The following is a 14,263-nucleotide window of genomic DNA, read 5'->3' on the forward strand; positions in this document are numbered from 1 at the left end:
GGGATGAGGACATTAGTTTCAGGAAAAAAAAAACTCAGGGATTTCGATACCATGGAATGTTACTGGTTAAAGAGTGCACAATGTTATTACACAACACCAGTAAAGGAGAAGCAGAAAAGTAATGGAAATAAATAAGAGGGAAGAAAGAAGAGAAGAATAAATAGGGTGAAGAGGAAAAGGAGAAGAGCAAGAGAGAAAAGAGTGGGAAGAGAGAAACATAGTAGGATTTTGATTCCAAATCAATATATCGGATGTTATTCATCAAGTCTCCTAATGGAGGTCTATTTCTATGACAGCAAGTTCTTAACAAGTTTTGTACTCTCAAAAATTAAGAGCTCTTTATTTAACGGAAGATATAAGACTATTTTCCGTAAATATATTTCATTTCCAACTAATGGATAAAGATAACAGTATTAAGTGACATCAATATGTTCATGACTGTGTCATGTTTACCAAGTGCCTCTTAAATTTGTTTTGTCCTGCAGCATTGACTGCTTGAAGATCATAGAAGTACCCTCCCTACTCTTGTAAGACTAAGAGCCTGTTTGGATTGGCTTTTGCCTTCAGGCTAATAAGCTAAAAGCTAAAAGTCATAAGTTAGAAATTCAAACTTACGGCTTTTGGCTTATTTTTATCATTTAACTTAAAATTAAGTGCTTATAATGAGTTTTGGGCTAAAATCATCCCTTATTTATGGGAGTAAGTTCATTTTGTTCCTTCAAATATAACCTGAGCATTTTTAATCCATTAACTTTGCTAAAGTGGAGCATTTTTGATCTCCTTAATAGAACCCGTTTAAAAGTAACAGTGTTAAACCCTTAAACCCACGTAACACTCACGTGACTTGTAAAATATAAAACCCATCGGACAAACATTCTCCTTTTCTTAGATTGTGCTGTCGCACCTTAAGGCCATTTTGTTAAATGGTTACTATTTTCGAGTGGGGAAGATTGTTGTGTTCTAAAGTATTGTCTTCTGATATAAATAGCTATTACTATGTTAATCCTAAGAAATGAAGAAGGCAAGAAGAAATAAAATGTGCATCAATCAAGAAAGAGATAGTACTACAGTTGAAATTAGCAGCGATAGAAAAATTGTATTTGCCATTAGTTCTTAACATTGTTATGTTAGGGAGACCAAAAGTGCTCCACTTTAGCAAAGCTAAGGGATTAAAAATGCTTAGGTTATATTTAAAGGACCAAAATGAACCTACTCCCTTAGATAAGGGATACTTTTAGCCCAAAACTCTGCTTATAAGCACTTCTTAAATTTACCCAAACACTAAAAAAGTGCTTAAAAGAACTTGAAATAAGTCAATCCAAACAGGCTCTAAGTCTCTAATTTCTTAGCCATGCTCAATTGGGAAGTGGTTGCCAAAATCATGACTCTAAATACAAAGGAAGGGGAAAACCTAGTATAACTCTAATAACTCTATTGCAATGCTTTAATTTTTCATTGATGCTAATGCTATTTGCACCTTTTTGTTTTAACAGGGTAGATTTCTGTTGGCGGCTGTGAGTGGCCGTGTTTTGGCTCGTTCATTCCATTCAGTTCTATCCATCGGCTATGAAGTGATTAAACAAGCTCTAGGTGGAGGAAATGTTCAAATTCGTGAATCTCAACCTGAAATGACATGGAATCGCATGGAGTACTCTGTGATGTTAGAACATGTACAGGCACATGTTGCCCCAACTGATGTAGACCCAGGGGCTGGACTGCAGTGGCTTCCTAAAATTCGAAGACGCTCAGCAAAAGTGAAGCGCACTGGAGCTTTACTGGAGAGAGTTTTTATGCCTTGTGATATGTATTTCCGCTATACTAGGCATAAAGGTGGAACAGCCGACTTGAAGGTATTCCCTGTTTCTAAAGTTTGTGATGACCTAATCATGTCGTCTTATGTTGTGAGAACTCTATTCAACTTATCAGACCAATTTTTTGTTACATCTTATGGTTTCATCCCTTGATTTTTTCGTCACTTGGTTCTCAATCATGACTATGTGTTATACTATTGTCACAGGTGAAACCTTTGAAGGAGCTTTCATTCAATTCACAAAACATAACAGCAACAATGACATCTCGTCAGTTCCAAGTTATGCTGGATGTTTTGACCAATCTTCTATTTGCCCGGCTTCCGAAGTAAGGACTGTTATTAAGATCTTTAATCATTAACATTACCCAACTTATTATTGTATTTAACGTGCTTTTCGAGAACTGCAATCTAATTCCTCAGAAGCCTCTATTATTGTACTTGGTTGTGATGAGTTGCATCTCTATATATTTATCTTAAATTTTTGACAGAATTAATTTGAAATTTCTAAATCAGGCCTCGAAAAGTTAGTCTGTCGTATCCGGCAGGTGACGATGAGGATGTTGAAGAGGAGGCTGACGAAGTTGTGCCTGATGGTGTTGAAGAGGTAGAACTGGCAAGAGTGAATCTAGAACAGAAAGAAAGAGTGCAGAAGTTGATCCAGGATGATATTAGGAAGTTATCTCTTTATAATGATGCATCTGCTGACAGGAACTCGGTAAAGGAGGGTCTTTGGATTATTACTGGTGGAAGGTCCATATTGGTAAGACAAGAACTTTCTGAAGCACTTTAAGATTGTTTACATGTGAAGTATGACACAAGTTCATTTCCAGTTTGAGAAGTTGATTATGAAATGATATCTTAAGTCGTATCCTATGATATGCCCTCCTTACTAGTTGTTTCTACGAGGTCCAGTTCCCACTATACCGTGAACTATTGTTCAATGCCATGGAGTTATGGACATTAGGGTGCCCATGAAGGGCTCCGTAAATGTCCACCTTTACATACCTTGGTTCTCACATCATGTCCTTCTGTTGGGCCTGGACACTTGTCAATCAGATGATCCCAAGGAAGAGCTGAATACATATTGTTCACCTAGGCTAATCCCTTCTTATTGTCTTCCATATGTCATTAGTGAAAATAGGTCACAAACTCTCTTGTAATAATCTAGTCCCATCACTACGTGATCCTAGCAGATTCGCAAATCTCCGATGTTCTTCCTGTTGAATTAGGAGGTTTTACATTTCCCTCTTCTCCCTAGCACTATCATTTTTCATGGACTTTAATAAGTAATGCTGGGGGCGATTAATGGGCACAATCATGACTCGGTCCAACCATATGCCTCCACTGGCCCAACTTCCTATAAATTACACATGGTCAATGTATGCGTACAGGCCAAAGTGGTTTGTCTGAGTTGGATATCAATGATGATGGATCGTGAAAACCTTCTCAATAATAAAAGAAACCAAAAAAAGGCCCTTATCACGTTCTCTTAGCATGCAATAATGTAGAATAGGAATAGGTTTATACAATCCTATAAGAATAGGAATAGGTTTATACAATCCTATTAGAATAGGAATAGAAATAGAAATAGGAATACTAAATATTATCCTACTTGGTAAAGGATTGTATTCTAGGGTCTATAAATAGGGTCTCAATGTAATAATGTAGACACAACAACAATTTCAATAATATTCTTCTCATATATTTCTCACATTATCCATAGTTTCTCCTCATATCATAAGCAAATCAACTTCAATTTACCAATTTTTGTGAACAGTATTTCATGAGATAAGCTTGCTGCACTTCTGTCCAAATTTCAGGTTGCTTTGAGATTTCTCTTCTCCCTTTGGAGGTTTAAAGAGATCTGTTCCTGTGCATTGTAGTGATACAAATCTGGTTTTGTGTAATAAGCCCAATAAATACTTTGATTTCAAGGCCTCTCTTCTCTTGATTTTAGTTTTACTGTTAAGTTGTCATTGAAAAGTTATAGCTGAGTTGCACGTGCCTATTATTTCCTTCTCAGTTCTTAGGTAATTCTTGTCGATTATTTTAAGGTGAGAAGTAACTGGATGTAGCTTTTTGTTGTTTGCTTTGTAGTGCTGTCATTCTGATACAATATGTTTTAAATTACACAGTGAGTGTGTCAAGGAATTTCTTGAAATGGTGTATAGAGAGGCTTTCTTTGTGACTTGCTATATTTTCTTCTTTGTATCTGGAATTGCTGCATTTGAGCCGAGGGTATTTCGGAAACAGCCTCTCTACCTCCACGAGGTAGTGGTAAGGTCTGCTTACATTCTACCCTCCCCAGACCCCACTTGTGGGATTTCACAGGGTTTGTTGTTGTTGTTGGTGTATAGAGAAGCTCTATCTGTAGATATGTGCCCTTATTTTCCTTTTGTTTTGGAGAGTGCAGTTACCAGTGTAATTTAAAAGAAAGTGATTATGGAAAGATGGTAAAGAATTTTGACAGTTCTACTGTCTATTTTGGTGAACTAGAAGTTTTGGTGGTGCAAAGGTAAAAGATATTCTTCAAAATGGTTCAAGGGTTATTTATACCCACTTTAACCTAACTTTCAGCGTAAATAAAATTGGTATGTGTGCTTAGACTCCATGTTCTAAAACCCATATATGCCCCAATATGCAATCCAATCGCCCATTGGTTTTGACGAGCATATCTGCTTGTTATAGTTTGCATGTGGTAACTTGTGTCCTTTGGTAGTGAAGCCTGTGAAGTTCACAAATTTCTCGGAGTTCTCCTTTGAAATATAAATTCATTACAGTAATAGAAATATAAGGTATATTAAGTTGAAGGCATAAAAGAATCAACTTTCTGCAGGTGCAAAAACTGAAGAAAGAACTGGTAAATGCTCAAAAATCTAGAAAGGCGGCATCTGCTTCTCTCAGGATGGCTCTACAGAAAGCTGCACAACTTCGATTGATGGAGAAAGAAAAGAATAAAAGTCCTTCTTGTGCTATGCGCATCTCTTTGCAAATTAATAAAGTGGTTTGGAGCATGCTTGTGGATGGTAAATCATTTGCTGAAGCTGAGATAAATGACATGGTGAGTCTCTACATTGGCTTCAGTGCTTTTGGTTTTATCCTTGCTTGTATAAATTCCTGTAGAGAGTTCTTGATCAAGGTAACACCAGTTGAAAAATAATGATTAGTAGGATCATATATGAAACTAACTGGCTGCAATATTCCTGACATTCTCGCAGGAAATAAATAACACATACATGCAATGCTGGTATGTAGGTCTGGTGATGTTTAGAGTTATACTTTTTGTTTAACCTGTCTCATTGTGATCTCCCTTTGGTTCTTGTACTGCCATATTTCCTCTAACAAAATGAAGAAGAGATGAAAAGAAAAACAAGAATTTGATTATTTTTTTATGACAAAAAAAATAAAAAAATAAATAAATTAATAGCACTCTAATGTCTAGACAATTACATAATTACACTTAAGAGTAAACTACAGCTAAATTTTCATTTATTTTGAGGGGTTAAAAGTTGAAAACAATGAGGTAATATTCCCTAAATTGGAGAACTTTGTTGCAGGGTTTTACCTTCTTGAAATAGATCAGTTGTAAATCCATGAATTTTGTATCTCACTAATTGGGTGTCGTCATTCAAAGCTTTTTATTCAGTGCCAGACTTGGGGTTTATCAGATATTGCGTTGCTGGTTCTAGTCATTTTAGATGGAAATAGATTCCGATACCACAGTGTGCAACTTTTCTAAACAGTTTTAGCTAGACAATTACACGATAAAAACTGAAGTGGTGTTAGTGAAATTCGATACAGGACCCTGACACTTGAACTTTAAATTACTGTGTCCTTTATGCAATCCCTGAGGTGTTTAAACATATCTTGCAACCAGAAACTGTTTCATTGTTGATGAACTGAAGGAAAGGAATATAATCTGCTGTTTCTTTTTGCAGATATATGATTTTGACCGTGACTACAAAGATGTTGGGGTAGCTAAGTTCACTACAAAGTACTTTGTTGTGAGAAACTGCTTACCAAATGCCAAGTCTGATATGCTTCTATCAGCATGGAATGCTCCTGCTGAATGGGGAAAGTATGCAACAATTTCAGTTTATTCCTTGCTCTGTATGCTGCATATCTACACTGTATAGTGCTTATGCTTCCATTTTCTATGGGTTGGTACCATGGTGGAATGACAAAGGGAAGGATATATTAAAATTCACTTTAGCTTATGATTTAGTTGTAGCTAAGACATATTTTAAGAAGAGGGATCTCGCCGAATTACTTATAAGAGTGGGAGTAACCACAGGCAATTAAACTTTATCCTTATAAGAAGACGAGATAGAAATACATGCAAGGACTATAAGATTATCTCAGGAGAAGTGATGACCACCCAACATAGGTTAGTAGCCTTAGATGTAAAGCTTAAGAGTAGAGTGAGAAAGGTGACGACTTGCAAACGACCGTGAATTAGTGGTGGGCATTAAGGGGTGCTAACCAGTTAGTGTTTCAAGAAGATACTACTGGAGAAGGGAGCTTGGGACTTACAGGGAAGAGACACAAACATCCTAAGGAAGGAATTGTTGGGTTGCATTAAAAACGTAGCAACTGAAGTGCTAGGTGTGTTTAAAGGTCTAGGACCTCTACCATAAGAATCCTGATCGTGGAATGAACATGTACATGAGTTATTAAAGCTAAAGTAAACTGTTATAGGAATTTGTTAAAAACAGAAGATGAAGAAGCTTTTGAAGAATGCTATTAGTAAACCCCCCCCCCCCCTCCGGGGGGGTTTGATGGCTTGTATCAAAGGCTAGGGACGTGAAGAAGAGAGAGAAATGTTATGTAGCACGATTAGGAGAAAAGAAGGGTAAGGGTTTAAACCATGTGAAGTGTATTTTGTTCAACTCAAACCAAGAGAATAACATTTTAGACCTCCACATGTATGTGAACGATAGCAACTTTAGCTACACTCATAGAATTAGGATGTCATGGAAAATATGACGAGTAGAAAACTTGTGGTACAGATAGTATTCCCTTATAGGTTTGGAAGTGTCTTGGAGAGGTCGGATGGGTCTCCAAGTTGCTCATTTTTTTTACTAACAAAGGTAGGATGCCTAATGAGTGGAGGAAGATTACCCTGGTTCTGATTTATCATAACAAGGGGGATATCCAAAGTTGTGCAAACTATTGTGGTATTAACTCCCAAGTCATATGGCGAAACTCTTGGAAAGAGTGATAGGGTGTAGCCTTAGGAACATGACAAGAGTGAAGGAGAAAAAATGTTTTTATCCCTGGTAGATCTACCACAATTGCTAATTTTTTGCTAAGATCGATGGAAATCTATTGCAAAAATTTGAAAGATCTACACATGGTATTTATGAGAATGAATTTTTTTTTTTTGAGAATGGATCTACACATGGTATTTATTGACCTAGAGAAAGTAGATGATAGAGTATCACACTTGGTCCTTTGGTGGATGATAGAGAAGAAAGGAATTTATATCAAACATACAGATGCCGTAAAGGATTTGTATGAAGGAACCATCTCTAGCATGTAAACAGTAGGTGATACAAAGGAGTTTCCCATAACAGTAGATTTACATCAGAGATCGTCATTGAGACCCTACTTATTTATCCTAGTCATGGAAGAGCTAACCAACACAATGTAAGATGAGGTCCATGGTGTATTATTTTTGATGATGGCATGCTGTTAGTTGACAAAACTAGCAATGGTATCAACCAAAAACTTGAACTATGGAGATTTACTTTAAGAGTGCAAGAGTTTTTAGGATAAATAGAACACTGAATACATGCATTGCAGGTTTAAGCAAGCATTAGAAGAGAGAAGTTTAGGTGAGACTAGATGGGAGTGCAGTGCCAAAACGCAAACAATTTAGATATCTAAATGGAGACAAATAATGGATGCAGCCCTTGTGGCAAATGAAGTGGTTAATTCCATGAAAAAGAAAGGTGAGCCTGGAATTTTATGTAAGATGGATCTTGAGAAAGCTTATACTATCATGTGAATTGGGATTTCTTGGACTACATCATGTCAAAGATGAATTTTGTGGAGAAGATGGATCAATTTTGATTCTACTGCTAGATTCTCTGTTATGGTGAATGTGAGTCCATATGGTTTGTTTGGGAGCTCGAGGGGATTGAGACAAGGGGATCCTTTAGCTCCTATGTTATTCATTTTGGTTATGGAGGTGTTGCGCAAAATGATGGATCGGGCGGTCAGTGGAGATTTTGTGAAGAGTTTTGATGCTTCATTAGAGGTCATAGCAACGTGACAGTTACACATCTTGCAGGTGATACATTAGTTTTCTGTGATGTAGAGGTGGTCCAGCTGGATCGTTGGTGACAGATCCTTATTTGGTTCCAGGTTATGTCAGGCCTTAAGATTAATCTCAATGAATGTTTTCTTCTGGCGAAGCTTCTAGCTCTAAATAATAGGAATTCAAGTATAGCAAGAATACTGTCAACCATTACAAGCGATAGCGAAGCCAAGCCGTATAAAGGCAAGCAGCCCTTACTGCAATAGCAAACGGCCTACTTATAGCCTATCAACAGGTCAGTCAATATCAGTAGGGGTCCTCTTGCCTAAACAAAGGAGTCAGCCCAACATGGACAATGATAGGCAGACCAAAGATTTACGCAGTCCTTGCGTGCTTGTTTTGCTCTCCGGCATAGCAGAATTCAAATCCGCTGGCTCAGATGAGTGGCTCTTGGATTCGTAAACATATCTATGTTCTTGCTTTTTCACTACCAATGAGTAGGCAGTGATTACTCTAGGGGTTAGTGATAACGTTAAGGAGATGACACAGGTTTTGAATTGCAAGATGGGTACTCTTTCAAGCTTGGGTGCTTCTAGCAAGGATGTTGCAGTGTGGAATTCAGTGATCGAGAGAGTGGAGAAGAGGCTAGCAGGTTGGCAGAAAAGGCATTTATTGGAAGGGATAAAAGAACTATTGATTAAAAGTACGATTTCCAGCATTCCTACTTATTTCATGGCACTTTTGCAGGCACCTGGCGAAGTGATTGAAGGTTGGAAATACTTCAGCGTCAACTTTTTGTGGGACACAACTGAAGGTATTAGGAAGCATCACCTCGTGAATCGGAGATTTTTCACATCTCCAAAGGAATGGGGAGGTTCGGAGTTAGAGATCTCAAGGTGTTCAATAAACCTCTGTTAGCGAAATGTATATGCAGATTTGGGATGCGGGAGAATGTTTTTCGGAGGGGGATGGTAGCAAAGAGGTATGGCCTGATGGAAGGAGGATGGAGGACTAGTAACATTACAACGCCGTTTGGGTGCGGCTTGTGGAGGAGTATTATAAAGGTGTGGGAAGACTGTTGTACACATATCCTTTAAAGGCTAGGGATGGTAACAAGATTAGTTTTTGGGCACATAAGTGGTGTGGGGAGAACATTTTGAAGGAAGCCTTCCCTAATTTATATCGTGTATCTAGCCAAAGCAAGATACCAGTCCAACAAATTTGTAATTCTCACGAGGGGTTTTTCACTGGGACTTAAGATTCAGAAGGAACCTTAGGACTGGGAGATGAAAGTTTTTCACAATTTGATTTTGTGTATGGGAGCTAGACACACCCAACAACTTGTTGGATGTATGGAGCTGGAAGGAGAGAAGAAATGGTCTATTCAGGGTTAGCTTTTTTTATAAGAAGCTACTGATGAGAGAGGAATGTTCTTTTTATGGTTGGCAGTTAGGAGTGCAATCTTAACTGTGGAAAACCTGAGAAAGAGGAGGATCAATTATGTCAGTTGTTGCTTTTGTGTAAGAGTGCAGGTGAAAATGTTGATCATCTTCTTTTGCACTGTAAGGTGGCTAATTTGTTATGGAGGATGACCCTCAGTTGTTTTGGATGTAATGGGTGATGCCGTGTACAGTGAAGGAGGCTGTGAAGTTGGATTCATATGAAGGGAAAAAGAAGTCCAAGGGCATGGAGTATTGCCCCCATTAGCAATCATGTGAGTCATTTGGAAAGAGAGAAATAGGATGGATTTTGATGGGGGGAGCAAGATTTTGTAAAATTGCAAAGAAGTGTTTTGTCTCTAGTTACTTTTTGATGTACTTATGAGGTCCCTGTTTGAATGCAAGATTGGATCTCCATTGTTGAGAACTACATCTTGTTGTAGGTTCTCTTTGTCTTGGTATATGGCTTATATACGGGGCTCCTATTTGTTAATAAAATTATTGACCTTATAAAAAAAGGATTAAAACAGGATGATTGAAATGGAGAAGTGATACTGAGATGTTATTTGCTAGACAGATACCTACATAGTGAAAGATAAGTTCCATGAAACAACCAAGACCGACAATTCGTATGGTAGTGAATGTTCGTCTGATAAAGTTCAACATATCCATAAGATGAGTGTTGTAGAGATGCGGATGCTAAGATGGATTGCGGTCATACCAGATTAGATAAGATTAAAAATGACTACATTTGCCAAAAGGTGCAAGTACCAGGGGGGAAATGTTCTACAATACAGCTTTTTGCCTCTACCTCCGTAGTTTAACAATTGACTTTAGCATGATCATTGAATATTTGTTATTGTCAGTTTGGTATTCACTTCTTAAACTTCAGTGGCTAGTTGATTTGGTGCCATATCTTACCATATGTGCCTCATACGGAATACATGTTTTTAGGGAATGCTAATATGCGGCCTTAGGTGTTGCAAGTATTCTTGAAACCACAATTTTCTGGATTTTGTACTGTTGAATTCTGATCATATAGTTTCACTTTTCATGTGTACAGAAAAGTGATGCTTCGCGTGGATGCTAAGCAGGGGGCTCCAAAAGATGGAAACTATCCTCTTGAACTATTCCAGGTAGCAATGCGTAGGATTTTAAACCTTTATTTTTATTTTGACTAGGCTAACTTGTCATTGTCTGGAACTTTACACTTCTGTGGTGTTGGTCATGGCATTCATCACACTGAATAACATGTCAAACTTTTCTCCTGGCTGTTGAGTGGGAGATTAACCCTTTCTCAAATTTTGGCTTCTTTTATATAATACTATAACATGTTTAGATTCCTCCGTTGCACAGGTGGAGATTTACCCCTTAAAGATACATTTGACTGAGACGATGTATAGAATGATGTGGGAGTACTTTTTTCCAGAAGAAGAACAAGACTCCCAGCGCAGGCAGGTGTGTGTAATGTCCATGTATCAGAAATACATTGCTGATAAGTTTTTCCTCAGGTGAAGATTAACGAATTTACAAGATATTGTTGCTAAATGTTTTTGTGCTTACAGGAAGTTTGGAAGTTTTCCACTACTGCTGGTTCAAGGCGTGCACGGAAAGGCTCATCAATACAGGAACCACCAATATCAAGTAGCCATCTAACAAAAGATCCTCAGGTCTCCACCAAATCAAGCAATTCTGCATTACCAGTTACATCGACAAATCAGTTATCCTCTTCTGCTGATTCCTCCCAAGTGAGTCCCTGATCCTTGGTTGATTGTGGGTTGCTTCTTAGCTAGATAGGTGAAGAGTGGCTTTTCCTTCGGTGTAAAGTTTACCTTACTGATCGGCAAATTCTTCAGTATTTATGCTTAATCTGATTTTCTTCATACCATCATTCTCACATATTTCTTCTTAATAAGCATGAATTTCACTTGCCTGAACATTGCAGGTGTCAAAGTTGCAGAACTTAAAAGCTAATATTGTTTGTGGTTCAACCCCTGAGCTAAGACGAACATCATCCTTTGATAGAACATGGGAAGAAAAGGTAGCTGAATCTGTTGCTGATGAACTTATGCTGCAGATGCACTCATCAAGTGCTACTTCTTCAACAAGTGGGCCCTTTGCTGGTATTGATCAGCCAGATGAAGGTAACAGAAACAAATCCAAAGAATCAAAACTAATCAAATCTGGCCGCTCCTCTCATGAAGAGAAAAAGGTGGGCAAGACGCAGGATGAGAAAAAATCTAGGCCTCGTAGAATGAGAGAGTTTCACAATATCAAGATTAGTCAGGTTAGTCCATTATGTGGGCTAATAACTAATTGTAGTTTCGTCAGTTTTTTCTGTTTCGGAACTAATTCATGTTCAATATGCATGGGCTAGGTTGAGTTACTTGTTACATATGAAGGATCAAGATTTGCTGTGAGTGAATTAAGATTGCTGATGGATACATTCCATCGTGTTGAATTTACGGGAACCTGGCGGAGGCTATTCTCAAGAGTTAAGAAGCACATCATCTGGGGAGTCCTAAAATCAGTAACGGGAATGCAGGTTAATTCTTTTGAAATTATCTTCATCCAAGTTTCATGATCTGTAATTATTCGATATTTCACCACATTAAGTATACTTTCCATTGATGTACTAAGTATATGTATTCTTAGGTTACCTTACAAGAATCCAATACTTCAGTAACCTTGTCCTCTTATACTAATGCAGGGAAAGAAGTTTAAAGATAAAGCACATAATCAAAAGGAAACTTGTGTTCCTGGCGTTCCTGATATTGATCTTAATCTCAGTGATAGTGATGGTGGTTCAGCTGAAAAATCAGAGCAAAATCCTTTATCCTGGCCTAAGCGTCCCGCTGAGGGTGCAGGTGATGGTTTTGTCACCTCTATTAAAGGCCTTTTCAATTCACAGCGTCGGAAGGCCAAGGCTTTCGTGCTTCGGACAATGAGGGGTGAAGCAGAAAATGAGATTACTGGTGACTGGAGTGAAAATGAGGGAGAGTTCTCTCCATTTGCTAGACAACTAACCATAACAAAAGCCAAGAAGCTGATTAGACGGCATACAAAGAAGTTCCGTTCAAGAGGACCAAAAGGTTGGTGAAGCTTTTTCGATGTTGAAAGTATCCTGTTCGCTCTTTTGGAGTCCTATTATTTTCCTCTTGAGAAGACCTAATGTCGGATGCCATTCTTCCCTCTCTCTTGAGCCAGCAGAATCCAGCATAATAGTTTGTTCAATACACAATTTTATGATGTATAGGTTGCTAATTGCTTAGTCACAGTTGATATTACATTCCCTAATTCGGGCTGACAGTGTGGTCCGTTACTTTTTAAAATACACTTCGAAGTATATTTTTGATTTCCAATCTGAATCTCGTCATCTATTAAAAGATTGTTACTGACACAAGACCTTTCCAGGTTTATCTTCTCAACAAAGAGAATCACTTCCTTCATCGCCAAGAGAGACCACCCCATTTGAAAGTGATTCGTCAAGTGAATCCCCACCTTATGAGGATTTCCACGAGTAGATGAGCTTGAAGACATTGAAATGACGTGTGTTATGGGATCCAAAGTGGACTGGAGCAATTCTTGGTTATTTTAACAGTCCGCTATGATAGCAATTTCAATTGATTAGGATTTGGTGATATCCTTCTCTCCTACTTTGACAGTGTGAGGTGCTCTTCCAAAATCCTTAGGCAAGAATTGCGAGAACATGCGGAAAGAAGTCTACAATTAATAACATTTCATTGCCTTCTTAGAGCTCTGGACTTATCCTGGAAACAGAGCAAAGGTGAGTCCCTTTTGTTGCAGTCAATTCTTTTCTTCTTTAACCTTGTATTTATTGTATTACCCAACACAAACGACATTAGGACTTGTAAGAGTCCATAATTTTTGTAACTATATACCTGTCTTTAGCGAGAGAGAAAAGGTTTATAGTTTCTACTACATGTACAGTAGACACAGAATAGAATTAGAATGTGTTCCCTGAAAAAAAATTATGCATTGTAACAGAGGAGCTAAAATGGAAATGAAAGTCCCAACTCTTCAGTCTCATTACCAAAGCAAAGAAATATTGCATTATTTCTACTCTGCCTGTGTTTGCTTCTATTATTTATTGACTTCTGATGTACTGATTCAAGTTCTTCATATGGAGTCAAAAGAAAATTATGTTAATACAAGCTATCAGTTATGTTTAACATAAAACATGTTAAACACCACTTTGATGTTAGAGAGAATTGGATCGTACATTGTAGTTACAGCTTTTAAGATTCATTGCCTCTGAATATGGCAAAACAATAGTAAGAATTTGGTCTGTGCAAAATCATGTGATTGAGGTAGTTTCTTGATGTAAGGTTACCATGTTTAGATCCATTTTCCTGCAATGTAATTTTGACATTACTATCTTCATTGTTCAAAAAGGGCACTTGTCAATTGTAATTTTGCACTGTCAAGTGAAGAGAAAAAAATGAATGCCTATGCCTTTACCACCAGTTTCTGTTTTTTTCTAGCTCTATGCTCTATCTGTTATAATCGTTTCTTTATCTGTATGTCTACCTCTAGATAATTTTCTTTTTGTTATATATTACAGTTACGATAATATATATTTTTGTTTGCTTTGTAATTCTGTGGGCTGATATTCTTCTACTGTTGAGTTTCCATCAGTTTGCCCTTGGCATGAACAGTCTGGTGATCAAAAGGTCACAATTCTACAGTCGAAAGAAAATATTGCTGTCAGTTTTGTTCACTTGGGTTCTT

General features: G+C 37.7%; 1 protein-coding gene across 3 annotated transcripts in view; it reads left to right on the forward strand.

The window, feature by feature from the left end:
- Nucleotides 1–13,594, forward strand: part of LOC125814209 (protein SABRE) — a 56,716-nt gene extending 43,122 nt beyond the window's left edge. For all 3 annotated transcript variants that reach the window (XM_049493667.1, XM_049493668.1, XM_049493669.1), the window contains 12 exons: nucleotides 1,494–1,850; nucleotides 2,018–2,136; nucleotides 2,324–2,570; nucleotides 4,647–4,871; nucleotides 5,749–5,888; nucleotides 10,575–10,647; nucleotides 10,868–10,969; nucleotides 11,077–11,259; nucleotides 11,457–11,798; nucleotides 11,889–12,056; nucleotides 12,222–12,603; nucleotides 12,926–13,594. In XM_049493667.1, coding sequence (XP_049349624.1) covers nucleotides 1,494–1,850; nucleotides 2,018–2,136; nucleotides 2,324–2,570; nucleotides 4,647–4,871; nucleotides 5,749–5,888; nucleotides 10,575–10,647; nucleotides 10,868–10,969; nucleotides 11,077–11,259; nucleotides 11,457–11,798; nucleotides 11,889–12,056; nucleotides 12,222–12,603; nucleotides 12,926–13,035 — 2,448 coding nt within the window. In that variant the 3' untranslated portion in view covers nucleotides 13,036–13,594. The remainder of the gene's footprint in view (nucleotides 1–1,493; nucleotides 1,851–2,017; nucleotides 2,137–2,323; nucleotides 2,571–4,646; nucleotides 4,872–5,748; nucleotides 5,889–10,574; nucleotides 10,648–10,867; nucleotides 10,970–11,076; nucleotides 11,260–11,456; nucleotides 11,799–11,888; nucleotides 12,057–12,221; nucleotides 12,604–12,925) is intronic.
- The last annotated feature ends 669 nt before the right edge of the window (nucleotides 13,595–14,263 follow it).

Source organism: Solanum verrucosum, unplaced genomic scaffold (assembly GCF_900185275.1).
Source record: "Solanum verrucosum unplaced genomic scaffold, falcon-dt-bn FXZP01000230.1, whole genome shotgun sequence".
Classification (NCBI taxonomy): Eukaryota; Viridiplantae; Streptophyta; class Magnoliopsida; order Solanales; family Solanaceae; genus Solanum; species Solanum verrucosum.